Source organism: Phallusia mammillata, chromosome 5 (assembly GCF_965637545.1).
Source record: "Phallusia mammillata chromosome 5, kaPhaMamm4.hap1.1, whole genome shotgun sequence".
NCBI lineage: Eukaryota > Metazoa > Chordata > Ascidiacea > Phlebobranchia > Ascidiidae > Phallusia > Phallusia mammillata.
The window spans coordinates 837,107-856,213 of NC_137256.1; the positions used below are offsets into that span (position 1 = coordinate 837,107).

The 19,107-nt window shown below is 38.3% G+C and overlaps 3 protein-coding genes across 4 annotated transcripts; 2 read left to right on the forward strand and 1 right to left on the reverse strand.

The window, feature by feature from the left end:
- The first annotated feature begins 4,118 nt into the window (after positions 1 to 4,118).
- Positions 4,119 to 6,921, forward strand: LOC145229801 (G-protein coupled receptor GRL101-like). The gene is made up of 8 exons (XM_080095127.1): positions 4,119 to 4,461; positions 4,947 to 5,078; positions 5,142 to 5,306; positions 5,400 to 5,696; positions 5,758 to 5,938; positions 6,001 to 6,178; positions 6,241 to 6,452; positions 6,508 to 6,921. Exons 3-8 carry the CDS (start codon positions 5,142 to 5,144, stop codon positions 6,798 to 6,800), a joined length of 1,326 nt encoding a protein of 441 aa, XP_079951253.1. The 5' UTR covers positions 4,119 to 4,461; positions 4,947 to 5,078; the 3' UTR covers positions 6,801 to 6,921.
- A 2,149-nt stretch (positions 6,922 to 9,070) lies between these two features.
- Positions 9,071 to 11,061, reverse strand: LOC145229804 (cubilin-like). Its single transcript, XM_080095129.1, has 3 exons — positions 10,999 to 11,061; positions 10,284 to 10,545; positions 9,071 to 9,981 (listed from the first exon to the last, which is right to left on the reverse strand). Exons 1-3 carry the CDS (start codon positions 11,053 to 11,055, stop codon positions 9,080 to 9,082), a joined length of 1,221 nt encoding a protein of 406 aa, XP_079951255.1. The 5' UTR covers positions 11,056 to 11,061; the 3' UTR covers positions 9,071 to 9,079.
- A 3,214-nt stretch (positions 11,062 to 14,275) lies between these two features.
- On the forward strand, positions 14,276 to 17,082 carry LOC145229811 (uncharacterized). Of its 2 annotated transcripts, XM_080095139.1 has the most exons (6): positions 14,276 to 14,743; positions 14,818 to 14,895; positions 14,958 to 15,088; positions 15,497 to 15,591; positions 15,924 to 16,027; positions 16,378 to 17,082. In XM_080095139.1, exons 1-6 carry the CDS (start codon positions 14,582 to 14,584, stop codon positions 16,579 to 16,581), a joined length of 774 nt encoding a protein of 257 aa, XP_079951265.1. In that variant the 5' UTR covers positions 14,276 to 14,581; the 3' UTR covers positions 16,582 to 17,082. The 2 variants fall into 2 exon arrangements, with proteins under 2 accessions (XP_079951265.1, XP_079951267.1); XM_080095141.1 differs by lacking the exon at positions 14,818 to 14,895 and having other exon boundaries at positions 14,278 to 14,743.
- The last annotated feature ends 2,025 nt before the right edge of the window (positions 17,083 to 19,107 follow it).

Here is a 19,107-nt window from a genome sequence, read left to right on the forward strand (position 1 = left end):
TTGTTTTGCATGTGTCCACAAACTGCACGTGTGAATAACTAACAATAGCTGGTAAGTTATTACTATCCATAGAAGGAAACAGACCTGACATGTGTGATATTTTGTTTAACTAACACGATATCTTGTTTTGCATGTGCCCACAAACTGTACGTGTGAACAACCAACAATAGTCGGTAAGTTATTACTATCCATAGAACGAAGCAAACCTGACATGTGTGATATTTTGTTTTGTTGCACTAAAATTCTGAGAAAGTTGCACTTAATTTTAACAAAAGTTGCAGTAAAAAGTTGCATTTATGCACAATCTTTTTAATATTATTAGGGTATGAGATGCTCGAAAGTTTCCGTCGTATAACCCAACAGTTTAAGATTTTCAGGGTGTCTGCTTGTTCCGTTTCTTTCTTCGCTATTCAATCGATCATGCGTACATTTTTATGTTCTTTAGGTTTTAAACCTACATGACAGCATTTCGTTTTCAGCTCCTGCACAGCTGTCAAATTTGGTACTTTCCCATTTCACTGACGCCCAGGCGAGACTGCCGAAAATTACATTTTTTGCTGGTACGCAGCAAGAAAATAACGCAATGCAGAAATAATTTTCCGCAAAAAGCCAACAGCAAAGCGATAACCCACCCCTCCTTCCCCCCAAAACAAGTCAAATGCCACACCCCAAACCCCTCGGTCTGCAAACTTCATCCAAGACATTGCAGCAAAACTCAGTGTTGGCGACTTTAACAAAATCAATAGCCTGAAAAAGGTGACTAAGTGAAAATGTAATTTTTGGCTGTCCCGCCTGGGCGTCCGTGAAATGGGAAAGGACCTCAAATTTAAACGACAGTGAATTAAATTGGTTGGGTTGGTTGACCTTCTAGCTTGCAAGCCAACTGTTGCGTCAAAGATAACATTGAGATGCAGCTAATCCATCACGTAGCTCTTTGTTATGCAAATCAAAGAGAATAGAACTAGAGATGTACCGCATATTCGATTTGCCGGATTTATTCGGCCGAATCGGTCACTTTTGCAAAGATTCGGTTTCAAATTATTCGGCCGAAACCGAATCTTTTACGATAACAATTTTAAAGCGTTAAACGTATCTTTTCTGCTTAAGGTACCACGCAGATCTTTCAAAAGCCCAAACATAACGAAATCGCGTCAATTTTTATCTTTTTCAACACATTATCGTTTTTCCCACTGTAATAAAAAAAACCGCAATTCATTGGCAGGTTGCCAAGCATGCTTGAAGCAAATTCAAACCCCACAGAACTGAAATAAGGACGAAACACAACTATTCTGTACTAATTGCCTGGTAGATAAACATTTTTTCATGTCAAACGCGTAGGGTACGACCTCGCGTGACGTCATAAATTATTCGGTTGATTCGGCCGAATTGAAATTTCGCCGATTCGGTACATCACTAAATAGAACCTAGAAATACTAGAAATAGTTTTATAGCATGTTTATTAAATCAATTCTTTACATTTTCCGCAATACTTGATAAAAGTTGCATGAAAAATAGAAAAAAGTTGGAAAAAGTTGCAACATAAAATTCCTACAAACCGCTTATAACAACATACTAGATAAATTCTGAGTATTTAGGAAGCTGCCGGAAGCTGTAAAAAAAGTTGCAAGAGTTGCCCTAGTTATTACTATCCATAGAACGAAACATACCTGACATGTGTGATATTTTGTTTAACTAATGCGATATCTTGTTTTGCATGTTCCCACAAACTGTACGTGTGAACAACCAACAATAGCGGGTAAGTTATTACTACCCATAGAACGAAACAGACCTGACATGTGTGATATTTTGTTTTGTTGCACTAAAATTCTGAGAAGGTTGCACTTAATTTTAACAAAAGTTGCAGTAAAAAGTTGCATTTATGCACAATTTTTTTAATATTATTAGGGTATGAGATGCTCGAAAGGTTCCGTCGTATAACCCAACAGTTTAAGATTTTCAGGGTGTCTGCTGGTTCCGTTTCTTTCTTCGCTATTCAATCGATCATGCGTACATTTTTATGTTCTTTAGGTTTTAAACCTACATGACAGCGTTTCGTTGTCAGCTCCTGCTGAGCTGTCAAATTTGGTATTTTCCCATTTCACTGACGCCCAGGCGAGACCGCCGAAAATTACATTTTTTGCTGGTACGCAGCAAGAAAATAACGCAATGCAGAAATAATTTTCCGCAAATAGCCAACCAGCAAAGCGATAACCCACCCCTCCCCTCCCCCAAAACAAGTCAAATACAACACCCCAAACCCCTAGGTCTGCAAACTTCATCCAAGACATTGCAGCAAAACTCAGTGTTGGCGACTTTAACAAAATCAATAGCCTGAAAAGGGTGACCCAGTGAAAATGTAATTTTTGGCTGTCCCGCCTGGGCGTCCGTGAAATGGGAAAGGACCTCAAATTTAAACGACAGTGAATTAAATTGGCTAGGTTGGTTGACCTTCTAGCTTGCAAGCCAACTGTTGCGTCAAAGATAACATTGAGATGCAGCTAATCCATCACGTAGCTCTTTGTTATGCAAATCAAAGAGAATAGAACTAGAGATGTACCGCATATTCGGTTTGCCGGATTTATTCGGCCAAATCGGTCACTTTTGCAAAGATTCGGTTTCAAATTATTCGGCCGAAACCGAATCTTTTACGATAACAATTTTAAAGCGTTAAACGTATCTTTTCTGCTTAAGGTACCACGCAGATCTTTCAAAAGCCCAAACATAACGAAATCGCGTCAATTTTTATTTTTTTCAACACATTATCGTTTTTCCCACTGTAATAAAAAAAAACCGCAATTCATTGGCAGGTTGCCAATCATGCTTAAGGCAATTTTAAACCCCACAGAACTGAAATAAGGACGAAACACAACTATTCTGTACTAATTGCCTGGTAGATAAACATTTTTTCATGTCAAACGCGTAGGGTACGACCTCGCGTGACGTCATAAATTATTCGGTTGATTCGGCCGAATCGAATTTTCGCCGATTCGGTACATCACTAAATAGAACCTAGAAATACTAGAAATAGTTTTATAGCATGTTTATTAAATCAATTCTTTACATTTTCCGCAATACTTGATAAAAGTTGTATGAAAAATAGAAAAAAGTTGGAAAAAGTTGCAACATAAAATTCCTACAAACCGCTTATAACAGCATACTAGATAAATTCTGAGTATTTAGGAAGCTGCCGGAAGCTGTAAAAAAAGTTGCAAGAGTTGCCCTAGTTATTACTATCCATAGAACGAAACATACCTGACATGTTTAATATTTTGTTTAACTAAAGCGATATCTTGTTTTGCATGTGTCCACAAACTGTACGTGTGAACAACCAACATTAGTGGGTAAGTTATTACTATCCATTGAACGAAACAGACCTGACTTGTGTGATATTTTGTTTAACTAATGCGATATCTTGTTTTGCATGTGTCCACAAACTGTACGTGTGAACAACCAACAATAGACGGTAAGTTATTACTATTCATAGAACGAAACATACCTGACATCTTTGATATTTTGTTTAACTAATGCGATATCTTGTTTTGCATGTGTCCACAAACTGTACGTGTGAACAACCAACAATAGCCGGTAAGTTATTACTATCCACAGAACGAAACAGACCTGACATGTTTGATATTTTGTTTAACTAACGCGATATCTTGTTTTGCATGTGCCCACAAACTGTACGTGTGAACAACCAACAATAGTACGTAAGTTATTAATATCCATAGAACGAAACATACCTGACATGTTTGATATTTTGTTTAACTAACGCGATATCTTGTTTTGCATGTGTCCACAAACTGTACGTGTGAACAACCAACAATAGCCGGTAAGTTATTACTATCCACAGAACGAAACAGACCTGACATGTTTGATATTTTGTTTAACTAACGCGATATCTTGTTTTGCATGTGTCCACAAACTGTACGTGTGAACAACCAACAATAGCGGGTAAGTTATTACTATCCATAGAACGAAACAGACCTGACGTGTTTGATATTTTGTTTAACTAACGCGATATGTTGTTTTTCGTTTCTATGCAAACTGTACGTGTGAACCATTCATAAACATAATGTACGTAAAATCAATTTAATATTAGTATTTGTCGTTTAGTGGATTCCTTTCAGCAACGAGCTGTTGTGCGACGGGAAACGAGATTGCCCGTATTCAATTCGCAATGGTGATCAACGCTGGTTCAACCACGATGAGGACCCTCGTATCTGCGCGCATCGTAAACATTGTCCAACAACAAACGATCGTCTCAACATTCCTCAATCCAAAGTTTGCGATGGCGTTTCGGATTGCAAAGACGGAAGTGACGAAACCGTGGTGGAAATCCCGGAGAAGTTTCGTTCAAAAATTTGCAACGGTTTTGTTGATTGCAAAGACGGAAGTGACGAATATTCGGAAACTTGCACAAAACAAGGAAGGGTCAATTGTTCCGCGTTAAATGGAGCTAAGGTATGTTAGCATCGGTGCATTATAATAACATCCCTACTCTGTAAGCAGTGGTCTCAAACTTTTTCATTATTTTTTCAAGACGGTCCCGTTGTCATTATTTCAAGGGCTCGTGGGCCTTTAGATGGAATGTGTATTTTAGCAAAACGAAAGTTGATTGCAGAATTTTAAGTTACTTGTGCAAAATTACGTTTAACAATAATCCAAAAATTGATTATGACATCACAAACAAGACAAGAAACATTACGATTGTGCGCAAACAAGTGCTTCTTTGTCACGTAATAAAAGCTATACGGAGACAGTTGATCTTCAAATGTTACTTTGATTTAAACGTATTTAGTGGCATAAATTGACGCCCAAAAAAAATTATACAAGTTCTTCAACCTTTTCGCGGTCCCCGCAAAATTGCTTCACGGACCCCTAAATGACCGCGGACCCTAGTTTGAGAACCGCTGTCTGATATATAACCTATAGGTTCATGTGTTTAGGTTTCCATAAGTAAATCAGAGATCTGTGATTTTACGATAAACTGTGATGATAAAAGCGACGAAACTAACTGCACGAGTGACGGGAGGTTCTATTGCGAAAACAATCAACCTTTGTTTGTGAAGAAGGAAAAGGTTTTAAATTATTCTAAATAATTTTCTTTCATGGCAGTTTTTAACAAAATTTGCCACTATTAGATGTTCAATGGATTCGGAGACTGTTCTGACTGGAGCGACGAATGCCCAACGAAGTCAAGCAGAGCAAATGAAAACGTTTTCTCCTCGCGATACGAACTGATCGCTAACCCGGTGTTACGAACTGTTGTGTGGATAATGGCGTTCCTCGCAATCTTTGGAAACCTGGTATATTTGTAATGCTTGACTGAAACAAAGCATGTGGTTCTAAGCTTCGACAAACTAGGTGGTTTTTGCAAATATCTGTTTTACCCTTTTCAGGTTGTCATGGTTACTGAGATGAAACTGTTGGTGACGACAGAATCACAATCGGCCTCATTTCAAACCAACCATCTTCTTGTCTTGAATCTGTCGATTTCCGACCTGCTCATGGGAGTCTATCTCCTCATGCTCGGCGTTGCTGGTGTTCAATATTCTGGAGACTACTGTGCCAACGACCTTGTTTGGAGGTCAGGCCAGAGGTGCATTTCAATGGGCATTTTGGTTTTGCTTTCCAGCGAAACATCAGTAATTACAATGGTCCTGCTAACAGCATTTCGACTTTACGCTGTAAAAAACGTGAGTATTTTTTAATGCATATGTGCTCTGGTGTTTGCAGCAAGCAACTTATGTTTTGCAGCCGTTTAATGCGCCATATTTCCCCAAACTGAAGATTATTATCCTTTCCATCATCTTATCCTGGACATTTTCATTCACACTGGCTTTTATTCCTCTCACGTCTCAATTTCAACATTTGTTTGAAACCAAAGCGTGGATGAAAGAAAACCCGTTCTTCAAGAGTCATGTCGTTGACTTTTCAAGTGAGCAATTGCAACACATGTGTATATTTAACCGTTTTGTTCCGCCGTATGTTTTCTTGTAGGCATGGACACTTTCATGAAACGGTTTGTAAAGTTTCGACACAATTTTACCATTAACGATTCCCAGACACTCGATGGCGCACTTCTGAGGGTACAAAATGTTTATTCTTGGGCGGATTTTGTGGATATTCTTGAAGATTATAACTACACTGAACTGTTTGACATTACAGGATATTTGGGGTATGTAGTTACAAGCAAATTAGATTATTATAGTTGTTGCTGTAACTGAATGTTATTCTCAGGTACTACAGCACCAACAGTGTTTGCATCAGTAAACTTTACGTGACACCGACCGACAAGGCTTGGCCATTTTCACTTGCCATCATCACTCTAAACTTCGTGGCTTTTATGTTTGTTGCTGTGACGTACGTTTGGATTTACAAGAGGTCGGCTGCCAGTGGGAGGCAAGTGAATGAGAGGGCCCAAAATGCGAGAGCTGAAAAACAGAACCAAGGTAAATCCGATAAGCGCAACTTAAATATTGTTCCTACTTTTGGTGTTTGTTGCAGAAATGCAAAAGAAAATCATCCGGCTGGTCTTTACTGATTTCTTCTGCTGGGTGCCAATCTCAATCATGGCTTTCCTGAACTTCGGTGGAACAACTGTACCTCCAGTGATTTACGCGGTGTCAGCGATAATCCTGCTTCCCATCAACAGCTCTCTCAACCCTCTCATCTACTCCAACGCCCCGAAAATGTTGTACGATCGAGTTCGGAAGCGTTTACTTGACGTTCGACGACGTCAACAGCCACATGACAACCGACGAGTTAACGTGGCAGTTGTGGCTGAAGCCGCCCTCTGACAATTAAACGTCAAGCGACAAACATGATTGACATGCCAAGCGGCTAAACCGCACAAACCATCTATTGTGCGGCATGTACATATTTATTGTAATTTTTAATTGTTTGCGAATGTTTCGCAATTACGTGGTTCTTTGATCCGTTTTGCTATTTTTTGTAAAACTGGGGTCAAATACGAATATGTTTTTGTTTTGTGCATAATTTTGTTACAATGTGTCTGCTGGGAACTGGCATTTACAGTTGGCAACCCGGGAAATCCGATTATATTTCATGAAATCCCGGGATTAGAGGCAGGTGTTTACATTAAATGGGGGTACGCGTTATTTAATTTTCATAACAACCTTATTTTGAAACAATCATACAATGCAGTAAAGCAGTGGTTTTTAAACTTATTCATTATTTTTCAAAACGGTCATTTTGCCATTATTTCGAAGGCTCGCGGTCCTTAAGCCTAAATTGGTATTCCAGAAAAACGAAAGTTGATTGCAGGATTTTAGCTAGTTATGCAAAATTGCGCATAACAATTGCATTTTTGTTAGTTTCAAGGAATAAAGGCTATTGTTTAGCAATGGAGACAGTCGATTCTACTTTGATTTAAACTTATTTAGTGGCACAAACTGACGCAAAATAAGATTATAGAATTACTTCAACCTTTTCGCGTTCCCCCCAAAATTGCCTCACGGACCCCAAAAGACCCGCGGACCCAGTTTGAGAACCGCTGCAGTAAAGCATACCTCGGCAAAGTTTGGCGATATTAAAATCAAAAGGCTAGTTGGGCGTTGCAGGGCGAGCCGGACTATTCGAATCGGAACTCTGCCAGGTTTGAGTAGTAGGTTTATTTTTCTATTCACGATTGATTAGTTGCACATAACCTGCATAAAAACCGAAAATGATAAGTTTCTAAATGACAATCACACACAAACATTCGCCGTGACCGGAACAAGACTCACCAAACTGCGATAATCACTAACCTTAGCACAAATGTCGGAATTAGTATGTATTTGAGGCATTCGTACAATTATGTCATTCCCAAAGCCAGATTAAACACAAACAGTACAAATAATACAGCTACAATTGTTAATTCGCACGCTACACATATTTGAAAGGACAATGACAACAATGTTTTTGGGCGATGAATTGGAATTAAATATTATATATTTAGCAGATTAACATCAAGTTTACACAACTTTCAATATCGAATCCGCTGATAAGTAACTTTAGGCCGTAAAATGCAAATTATTCCAAACGCGCAAAACACATAAGATTAAATCATGAAAAATATATTAAATATATTCAAAATTTATTGCGCAGTGTCACAAGCGCGTTCTTTAACGAGCTTCATACGTTCACATTAAAAATTAGATTAAAAAGGCAGTGCATAAATGTATTATGTAAATTATTTTACCTTTTTGTACAAGAATCCTAAATACAGATTTAAATGATTCACATGATTCACATGATTAAGCTTCACAAATCCCCCTAAGCTGTTTGGGTTAATGCAAAGAGTAAGTAATGTTGAACCCCGGATAATTATAGGAACTATCCGTTGTAAACACCATCCATAAACCGCATGAGCTACAGCCAGGAGGATAAATAGTGGAAGCGTAACCAGAATAATAATTTCCTGACCACGACTGCTGGAAATTATCATGAGAATACAACTGCAAGACATCCGCGTTCTGCTGGGTGCTGAAAAAGTTGAAGGCCAGATGAATGTGATCGTAATTTTCGGGGAAGTACCAGCATTCGCTCCAGCGATTAGGATAATTACTGGGGTAATTTCGAGAAGAAATGCTTCCAGTTGGGCCTTGTTGGTGGTGAGATAAATCGCAATGTGTGATGTTGGATGAGGGAACGGTGGGGTCCTCCGGTATTTCTGTGGTCTCCTCGACAGGGTAGTATGTTTCGTATCTTAGTTGAAAACCTGTGCTTGTGTAGTAGTGGTCCGACCAGAAGCGGATAAGCATGTAGTACCCGCTTGAGTATAGAGGTGCTGCGTTGTAGTAGCTTCCCCGGTAAACTCCCAAGACATCAGAGTATTGCGAAGAACCGTCGAAAACTGTGACATTATCACCAGAGGCAAGTTGCATGTCGAACACAGTGAGTTTAATGTTGTAGCCGTTGTGACTGTGAACCGTCCACGAGCACTGCTGGTTGTCGGGATAGTTCCACGGGTAATTAGGGGAAGTTATATATCCGTAGCCCTGGTAAATGTCCACGTGCTGTCCGTACAAACAAGCCGCGGTGCTGGGCGCTCCCGTCGTCTCGGGCCGGTCGGTCGTCATGGCAACGGGCATTGCGCGCACTCGAAACTTGAATCCGCGTTTGTGTAGCTCGAGTCGGAGGAAAACTCGACGTACATGCGGGATGTAGAGGTCCGGATCGGCGAAGTGTAACTCCAACCTGTGAAGGTCGCCAGCAGGTGGCGGTGTGCGTCGTACAGCTGCACTTCGTCGTATGAGCTGAGCGCGAGATCATCCACATTAAGCTCGATGTCGTAACCCGCGTAATAATTATTCACAGACCACGTACAGTTCATATCGTCTCCATAGTAACCGGGGTAGTTGGGTGACGTAATGTATTCGTCACTCCACGGATCGACGTACACGTAATCACCACCTACGCAAGCTGTGACGTCAGTGTCGTTACCAGGGACACCGGTGACGTCGGTGGTCGGCGGTTTAGCGGTGCTGGATGGAATCACACCGACTGATGCGACGGCTCGGAATCCCCGGCGTGGTTCGGAGCAATCCGACATGAAGTGGAGTGAAATACTGCTGCCTGTGGATTTGTAGGTGGAAGTTTCTGTGCTGATGCCTGACAAGCTCTCTAACATTGCTCCATTCAAACCGTCGCGAATCGTCAGGCGGTCGCAACAATCCTCGATATCGTGATCAATGATATCGAGTCTCACGATATTATCGTCAGGCACTCGTACCAGCCACCCGATATCGGCGGAGTTGGGGTAATTGTTGGGGTAATTCGGTGACAGTATCTCACCCATCATATACTGTGCACTGGCTCCATACATATCAACGACAACTTGCGCTTTGTTGAGTATTTTCACCCCAGCATTCATCATATCGACGATCCTCTCCTGATATTCAACGTCAAACTTGACCTCTTTCCCGCCCTTGATGTGAATCGTGTTTTCCGCTGTTTGCATGTCAGCCTTGAAAATATCTGAAAAATTAAAACTGGGATGTGAGCTGCAAGTATTCAACCGTGACTGTTATAATTATTCAACCGTAACCGTCGTAATCATTCAACTGTGACCACCATATTTTTCAAGAATGACCGACCATTACAAATAAATTTTAAGCAATAGCTTGGACAAAACCTTTGCTACAGACAAGTGAACAAAACTAAAATAAAAATCCACATGCACTCGCGAACGAAGTGGTACGAATATAATCTCTATTCGCAACCGACACATTGAATCAAACATATCAGGCCTAAATTCGAACCCGAAACCTTCCGCTCACCTGGCAGACGTTTCGGCGCGTGTACTGCTGTCACGTGACCGCCCTCTGCTGCACGATCATGCATCTTTTGCGCCACCTCGCGGGGAACTTTTTTACCGCGATACGCCACATTCTCGGTGTTCATGGTGAATGACGTCATCACTGCGTAATCGGGGAGGAATGTGTGGAAGCCTACGTCATCAGGGGATTCCCCGAAGTTTTTGATGTTGATTTTGAGGGAAGTTCCCGAAGTTGGTGGAAGAATTGGTTGACTGGAGTTGGACTGGAAACAAAAAGTTTATATTTTGCCACAAAAATAGTAAATATTTTGTTTTTACACCGAACAATGTCACAAGAGCTTTTGAAATTCTTGTTAGTTGTTACGCAACAAACAAGCGTTTATGCGCAACGCAAAGACTACTTAAAAGCCACCACAGCGGATTTTTTTTGCCAAAACTTGATAATCGTGTGATTCCACCCAAAACTGAAGTTGATGAGTTTTATTTTCCAATTTAAAAGAAGCTAAATTGATTTGTTTTTTTAGTTTTAAACTTTATCATCACATATATTTTAAAACCTAAAACCCTTTATAAACATGTATTTGGCTTATATCATCAAATCTACGCTAACGATACTTTTCGCCTTTTCTCAAAAAATATAATGTTCTAAACCCAGACATTATCAACTAGCAGCAATTACTATTAAAAGCCAAAACGGCAAAAAATCCCCTTCCCACCTTTTCGTTTATCGATTCTGAATGCATGTTGACCACAAAGGCCTCATCGTTTTCCATGGCAACGGTAACCCTAGCAACGAGCGACACGATCAAAGAGCACCACCATAAATTCATTTTTGAATTTTTCAAATTCGAACTTCTAGTGCTGCGAATGAAAGTCGCATTTGTTTTTATGAGTAGCCTTTTTATGAAAAGCTTCATCAAATCAATTTACCCATAAGAACGTTTTCGAATTACTTCCCCATTTCAACCCACTGTGCGTAATTTGCGAAATCTGTCCAATTTTAAATTCGCCGAAACATGTCGATTCAGGAGCCATTTTTCATCCACATAAATAAATAAAAAAACTACAACATTATTGTAAACCTTGCACAAAAAGTCAAAAAAAAATTAGGCCGCTTATTAAAATTTGTAAATTTTCTGACGATTTTAAATCCTCCCAATCCTATTATTGCAGCTTCTGTTAAGCCGTTATACAGCACGCCTCGATTAATCCGGATTCGGTTAACCCGGATTCGGTTAATCCGATTCTTCACTTAATTCGGACAAAACTTGAGATACAAATTCTGCAGATTGGTAAAGCTTTAACTGATCGACATCGGTTAATCCGGATCTTCGCCTAATCCGGAGATATTTTTTAATTTTCTACCGCTAAACCAGAAGATTCATTTCTAAAAAAATACTTCTAACCAGCATAAAAGTTGTCAAATCTTGGTTTTTATTTTCACAAATTCGTTCCCACAGAAGCAAACGGGTCCGTATTAACCGAGGCTTACTGTATTTACAAAAGAAAACAGAAACTAAGTTGAACTTAACATCAATTTTATCCCCCACACGCACAGTGAACGAACCCTCACTAACTGCGGCAGTACTAACATGATCCACACGACATAAGACGGTTTGTTGACTCCGATATTTAACCTTTCAATCAAACTTAACTGATTAATATCCGCCCTCTCTTGAGTGGAATATATGATAAGACTCTGTCTCCGACAAACCATTTGTTTGCGAGCGAACGTTAAAGGTTGTATGACAGAATATTTCACCACAAAAGACAAACGTCACTTACACCAGTGCTTTTAAACCATTTTCTGTTACGCAAATTGTTTTGTTTCTTTCAATACTCCTCAGAGCGGTGGTTTTCAACTGGTCCACGATGACGTTTTGTTTGGTCCACATCGCAGGAATTTAATTATATTTGCTGATAAACTGAAATTAGTTACAAATAATTTATTGAATATTCAAGATGAAAAAGTTTGTCCAATTTGTTGACCATTTGCTGTTATCTGTTATCTCTCCTTAAAATAAAATTATGTACTGAAGAAAAAATATTTCAACCCAATATGCCTGTTGTGGAGGTCCACACAACATTTGTACAGATCTTGAACTACCGTTGACATAATTAACAAACAAACAATATGAGGGATTTGAGGCTAAGCCCAGCCCTTTGGGGGATCTTAACACAAGACGCTTAAATGTTAAGACCCAGTGTTGGTGTATCTTACCAAACGTAAGGATTTAGGCCGAGAGTCGGATTAAGGGTAAGAGTTGACACCTAGGGTAATCATACCACACGATTTCATTTTTGCAACCGACATGGCTACAATGGTTTATGCAACCATGCTGCAAATTGAAATTTTCGGCTGACAATAGTAATTTAGAAAAAGTTAAATTGCAGGGTAAAGATGGCTTGGGACGGTAAAACACAAAACGGCTTTACTGTCAGCAACCAAGGTTGCATGCTTAGAAGCGTGAAAAAAACTGCTAGTAACCCTTACAAAAAGGCCCAACTATTTATTCGAAAAAACGAATAAGTTTAAACGAAAATTCTTGTTTAATGGTATTTTAACTGAGCCCTTAGATATTTGAATCGTCGCATTGCATGCATACTTATAAACTTTTATATCGATCAAAAATATTAATTGTTTACTTTGACATGTATTGTATGTATCTGTCTTCGTACTTGCATGAACCTTTTAAGTATGCAAAGTCAGTGAGCGACATAGGAAACGCGCTATCAGGTTTCAGCAAAATTGCTACCAGCGCGAGTTTCCATATAAACTGGATCGTCATATCCGCCTAATTAAAGCTTTAATTGGTTTGACGCGAACAAACACAAAACAGCTGTGCATAGAACCCAAATAAAACTTATTGCAACATTTGTTCTAACCCTAATCCGGATAACACTTATTGTAATATTTTTTGACTTAGATTGTTTTCTTATGGCCATGGCGCGTGACATATCGCTTGACGATTTTGTAGACTGTTTTTCAAGTAATTACCGTGCAAACGATCGCTTCGTGCAACAACTTTTTTAAAAGCTTCTCTAATTGTGCTTACGCGTGTGTGTGAGAGAAATAAAAAAGATCGAAACGAAAAACCAATCTCTGCCGGGATTACGTATTCGAAACGCCGCGCGCGCACGAGCGCCGCGCACGAGACGCGCCGCTCATCCGATACGCAATCGAGCGCGACGCGCGTTCGCTCATCCAGCGATTTACCACAGCTGGTAGACGACGCGTTTTTAACTCATCCATAGAAACTTCACAGCAACAAAAAATGTTATAATAAGTTTTCTCGTTTTAAAAAGTCTTTAATAACGACACTTCCTTTGGAATTCCACGTAAAACGAACAATGCCTGTATAAATCTAACGAGCGCGAGCGCGCTCGCTCATCCGGTGAAACACGACAGCTGACACTAGAAACGCAGAGTAAAAAGTCTATGACGCAACTATTGGCGGTTTACTAGCTCGGTTGTTTTTTGAAAGTCATGACCCACTTTCTTGCAACAAACAAACTATAGTAAGGATGGAATTTACCGCACAATATTCACTTTTAAACATAGTACCTCGAGGCAGATCGACTGGTTACTATGCAAGGTGTCGTCTGATTGGTTTAATCAATCCACTACGCTGATTGGTTATAAACTCACATGACCCATGAAAACCCGCTTTGTGATTGGCTTAAAAAGCCCTTTGGTTTGAATTCGGAAACATTTTAGAAATATGCAACCAGTTCGCTGATCTCATAAAATTTCGTGAGATGGTTCGTTAGAACCGGTGTGAACCGGCTGAATCCCACCACTGGTTGAAACTTACCACCCAAATACTTAATTAAAAATGGTATAAACAACATATTTTTGTAAAGTTGCATAGGTTTTAAAACACAAAAATCAGTGCGACATTAGTAGAAAAGTTGTAAACAAATATTGCAAATAAAAGTTTACCAATGGGGACAGCCGCTGATTTCAGGGTATTTCCATTTGGTAGTTGCGAATTTCACGGCCGTGTTGCAAAAAAATTATAACTGGAAACACATGTTGTAAAATGTAAAAGATTTAAACAAGCTTCGGCTGGTCAAAATGATGGAGCGTCCAAATAATGGCCACAGGAACCCAAACGACAGTATAGATCAAATTGCTGTTATTGTTAAAATGATCAGCATACTATGTAAACAGCATACTGTATAAATGTTAATTAAGATAAAGGCAGTGTACACTCTTCGACCTTTGAAGTCCAATCACTGGAGCTGGTGGCAAGACACAGGCCATATTGGTTAGCCTAGTAATGTAACATCATTACAATGTGTTTCAAACTTTGTTTTAGACAGTTTATTTCAAAATTACCTGATGGAGGCAAAAAGATTAAAATAAAAGCTTCACAATTGAAAACAAGATTGCAAGAAATTGATGCAGAAAGCAACAGCCATGTGGAATTGCAAACCTGTACAATGGCTGTTGAAAATGTAAGTTATGTTTATGGGTATCGGCGGTACCGATATGATTGTGGTGTAATTTTTTATTCACTGTTAACTGACAGGAAAATGAATATGTATCATCAGCCAAGGATGAAGAAATGTTGGAAACACAAAATAGTTGCGAAAGTGGAGATGCCAAAGTACATATTTCATACTACATGTGTTGAGGTTGCATTGCTGCTTAAATATAAGTTTGTTTTAGAAAATGAATGTGGATGAACTGAAAATTGTGGAAAGAGGATTCAATGAAATGTCGATCCATGAAGGTCCGTTTTACGATGTTGTGAAACAAGCAAACGCCAAACGATCAAAATCTAAGTTTGTTTTAAACAGGTATTGCAATGTTTCTATTCTTTACATCGCTGTATCAATCCACTTAAAATCCAATAGGCAATTTGTGTTTCTCTGGGCAAGAAACTTTGGGTCGTTGCTCTAACTCAGTGGAATTTTATTGGTTGAACTAGTTTGAAGTTACAACTTTGTAAAGTTAAAACATATAAGAAATGATTAAACGGGCTTGCAAGAAAACATGCAGCTTAATGGCACACTTTTTGTGAGCAAAACGTGTTTACAAGATAAAATACACAAACTAATTAAAAATATACCACACATGCTTAACTGTGAAATTAAGTTGTTTGTTTCTTTAGTTTTATGTTTAGCACAAATCAGATGGTTAGAATAGTGATGGCCTATTGTCATTTGAATGGTTTGGTAACTCTGGTTGTGAATTTGTGTTTGCAGACAGTTAGAGAAGGAATCTCAACATCTGGGGGAAAACAGTGTTTCCCAAATTAAACTTTCTGCACCAACAACGACAGCAGAACGCCCTGTTACAGGTGAATTTGCTACAAATGAGATTTTGCATAAAAATTGAAATGCTTTTGAGCTGTTGCAACTTAATCACTTTTTTGGTGTTTGCATGTTTCCGGCATTGTAAGCCTTTATGTTTCAAAATTTTTTTGCGTAATTATTTACTTTCACGTTTGGACTTTGAGTTGTGCACATGCTTGTTCTTGTAGAGTTTTGAGCAATTATCTAAATGCATGGTGCTGTGAATAAGTAATTCAACTTGCAAGCATTAAAAACCAGTTATTAAACAGACTGTGACAAATGTGTAGATGGGATTTTATTTTGATAAAGTTTGAGAAATATGTTGTTGTTGTTTTAGAACAAATTCTGAGCCCTAAATCTCCATCACCAGGAAAACTGACAAAGTTGATTTCTGTTGATGAATGCAGAACGCTTCATATGCAGCAACAAGCTATTGTGAAGGTGACTTTTATTTTATTCTAAACACTGAACCAAACAGAAATATATTTGTAAATATGAGTTGCTACATTATACTTCTACAGAAAACAGAATGTTACAGAAAATAACTAAACCAAGCTTTGCAAAATGTCATGGCAAAGACGCAGATAAATTTGGTTGAGTGCACATCATTGTTGCAATAGTTTTCATGAAATTAACCAGTTTTTCTTCATGACTAATAAGTTTTATGATTTACAATCCCAACCCATCAAGCGAAATTTGTGATTAACCAGTTTGCTATTTACTAGCTTTGACTGCCCTAAGTACTCAGGTTTAGAAACAACAAGAATTTAATTGGAAAATTCCTTTATTAGAAGCAACAAGCTGAGCTGGCAGCCGAGCGACTTCTGGCAAAATACGGTGGTGGTGGTGGTGGTTTAACAATGGAAAATTCTCATTCACACACACAAGCTCACCCTGAAGGAGTAACAGACTTTCAACATGAAGAAACATCGGACAATGACGAAGATGAGGTCGTTGTGCATATGGATGACCTTGACCTTGATGATGTCGATTGAAACTGTCAATTGACCTTGGTTGATCTATTTACCTGTGGTCGAAAAGAGGTTGGATTTGAGATCAGAATTACGACACTGAGGTTGACGAATCACAAACAAGACTTAATGGAAACTTTTGTCACCATCAAAACTATGGATTATTTGGTCATCCCCACTACTCTGTTCTGAACATTTGTAAATGTGTGCTGGTGCCTAATCTAGAAGCACAGCTACCAATTGGCTAAAAAGCGAAATTGTCCTCAGAATGATTGCACTCAAGTAGGAATTATTTAAACCTATCTGCTATAAACAGATTGTGACTTGGTACAAATTCTGTGTTAGGTTTAGTGTTTCAGGCCAAAAGCAAATTCTGTAAACATGGTACTGGACAATTTAATCTTGGACAAAACCACCAACGTACTGGTGTATATAGAATAAATTATTAGAATAAAAAATTCAGCAATCGCTGTTGTCATCATCAGTGCAGGTTGCACTCTATATACACAAGTAGTTTGGCAGTAATGTTTATGATTAGAATACTTTTTAAGTCCGTGTGTTCTTTGGTACTGGACAGTTGTTTGTAAACAATCTTCTGAGAGTCTTTTGACTGACAACACATGTTTTTGTACATACTTACTTTGTACTATGTTTTTCTCACTACAATGTGGAATTTTTGTTTTGCAGTTAAGTTATTAAACGTCTGTTGCATTTTTTGACAAGTTGTTTAGCTTAATTTTGTCATTTTTGCCACCAGCAAACTTGTAACAAAACGTTCTGCTAAACATGCAACTTTTTTTTGGTTTCAGTAAAACTGTTAACAAAAAAAAATTAAACATGGTAAACGGAAAATCATCTGCTGCATATTTCAAAAGTGTGTCACTTTTGATATGGATCGCTTCTATTTCATTGTTTGCATTGCTTCATTTTGCCCTGCATTGCTTCATTTTTTGGGCCCTGTCGGAACATTTTACAGATGGTTGGCTTACGGACATCCGTGGGGCTCAAGAGTTGGTTATCATTTGTTGATGGTCACTCATGTCCTTGAGGGTTTTTACACTCTACATCTGACAAACCGATACGGAATAACGGACACAGTAGCCAAGATAAAGTGGTTTCTGCAAACCCTAGTTTGTGGGTTTTCGTCGTGGATGTTGTTGAAAAAAAACTTTAAAAAACGAGACTAAACTTAACCACCGATGAAGTATGGTTCAGTATTTGTATGTAAATCATGTTTCAGATTTTTGTGATTAATTGATCATAATTACTAGACCCACCACACCTGCATTATATTGTTAATTACTTCCGAGACAAATTTCCTGCCTCGTTGGGTTATTATTTGGTTTTATGTTCACTCTTGAGTACATTGTCGACTTAGTAATAGAAAACTTATGTACTATAGAATGTCAATGGTAAAAAATGAAAAAAACACCTTTATTCTGGTAAATATTGTATATATTTCATGTCTACAAATTATATTAATGTTCTTGGTTACAATTTACTACTTTTTTTTTTTTCAAATGCTACAAAAAGTGAATCAAATGTTTTCATGCACTTTCTCTATTTCTTTATTAATTAGTGCGTTGAAATCAATATAACAGCACTTAATTTTTTATCGATTTAAAGGTTTTAATTTTTTTGCTCTGACAAAACATAAAAAAATTCAAATTGAAAATGTTCATACCCAGTTCTACTAAAACTTTTGCAGTTCCATTTCATAATTGCAATTATTATGCAGTATTTGGTATTAACATTTATGTGGTACAGTATATATTTAGTTCAATTTATTAATGTATAAATTTGTGTAAAGCAATAGCGTGGACATGTATAATTATAATACACTAACTGACCTACATAAATCATGCATTCATTAATATGTTTCAGCACCATTATACTGCTTAATACACATTTTAATTAATCCTATCTGCTGCAATGAAACCTATTTGCTCCAAACAGATAGTGACAATTCTGTGTTATTTAGGTTTCAAGAAAGCCTTAAAAAAATTTAAGCATGGTTAACGGTAAATCATCTGTTGCATATTTTAAAAGTGTGTCACTTTTGATATGGATTGGATCAATTTTTTTGTTTGCATTGCTTCATTTCGCAAGTTACAACCAGAAAGCAATGCCAGATCAGTACATGGGCCCTGTTGGAACATTTTATCGATGGTTGGCTTACGAACATCCATGGGGCCAAGAATTGTTTACCAAGTGGTGCTCGTTATTCATTTGATCGGGGCATTGTACACTCTACATCTGACAAACCAATATGGAATAACAGACACAGTCACCAAGATGAAGTGGTTTCTGCAGAGTCTTGTTTGTGGATTTTCATCATGGACAATGTTGAAGAAACACTTTGAAAAACGAGCAGAGTAAAGTTACTACAAACTTTGGTTTAGTTTGTGTATGTATATCATGTGTCTGATTTTTGTATTGAATTAATCATCATTAGGTCAACCAAACGTTGTGTTGTAATGACTTCCAGGTCAAATTCCCGCCTAATTTGTTGTTCATTTTCACAAGTTCATTATCAAAAGGAAAAAAACC

Bases quoted from the DNA above. Each gene is read 5' to 3' on its own strand.
- LOC145229801 (XM_080095127.1), top strand. From the start codon at position 5,142: ATGTTCAATGGATTCGGAGACTGTTCTGACTGGAGCGACGAATGCCCA. The intron at 5,697-5,757 runs GTGAGTATTTTT...TATGTTTTGCAG, and splicing joins GACTTTACGCTGTAAAAAAC to CCGTTTAATGCGCCATATTT. The intron at 6,453-6,507 runs GTAAATCCGATA...TGTTTGTTGCAG, and splicing joins AGCTGAAAAACAGAACCAAG to AAATGCAAAAGAAAATCATC.
- LOC145229804 (XM_080095129.1), bottom strand. From the start codon at position 11,055: ATGGAAAACGATGAGGCCTTTGTGGTCAACATGCATTCAGAATCGATA. The intron at 10,546-10,998 runs GTGGGAAGGGGA...TTTTGTTTCCAG, and splicing joins CAGAATCGATAAACGAAAAG to TCCAACTCCAGTCAACCAAT. The intron at 9,982-10,283 runs GTGAGCGGAAGG...TTAATTTTTCAG, and splicing joins CGCGCCGAAACGTCTGCCAG to ATATTTTCAAGGCTGACATG.
- LOC145229811 (XM_080095139.1), top strand. From the start codon at position 14,582: ATGTGTTTCAAACTTTGTTTTAGACAGTTTATTTCAAAATTACCTGAT. The intron at 14,896-14,957 runs GTACATATTTCA...AGTTTGTTTTAG, and splicing joins GCGAAAGTGGAGATGCCAAA to AAAATGAATGTGGATGAACT. The intron at 16,028-16,377 runs GTGACTTTTATT...TTCCTTTATTAG, and splicing joins AGCAACAAGCTATTGTGAAG to AAGCAACAAGCTGAGCTGGC.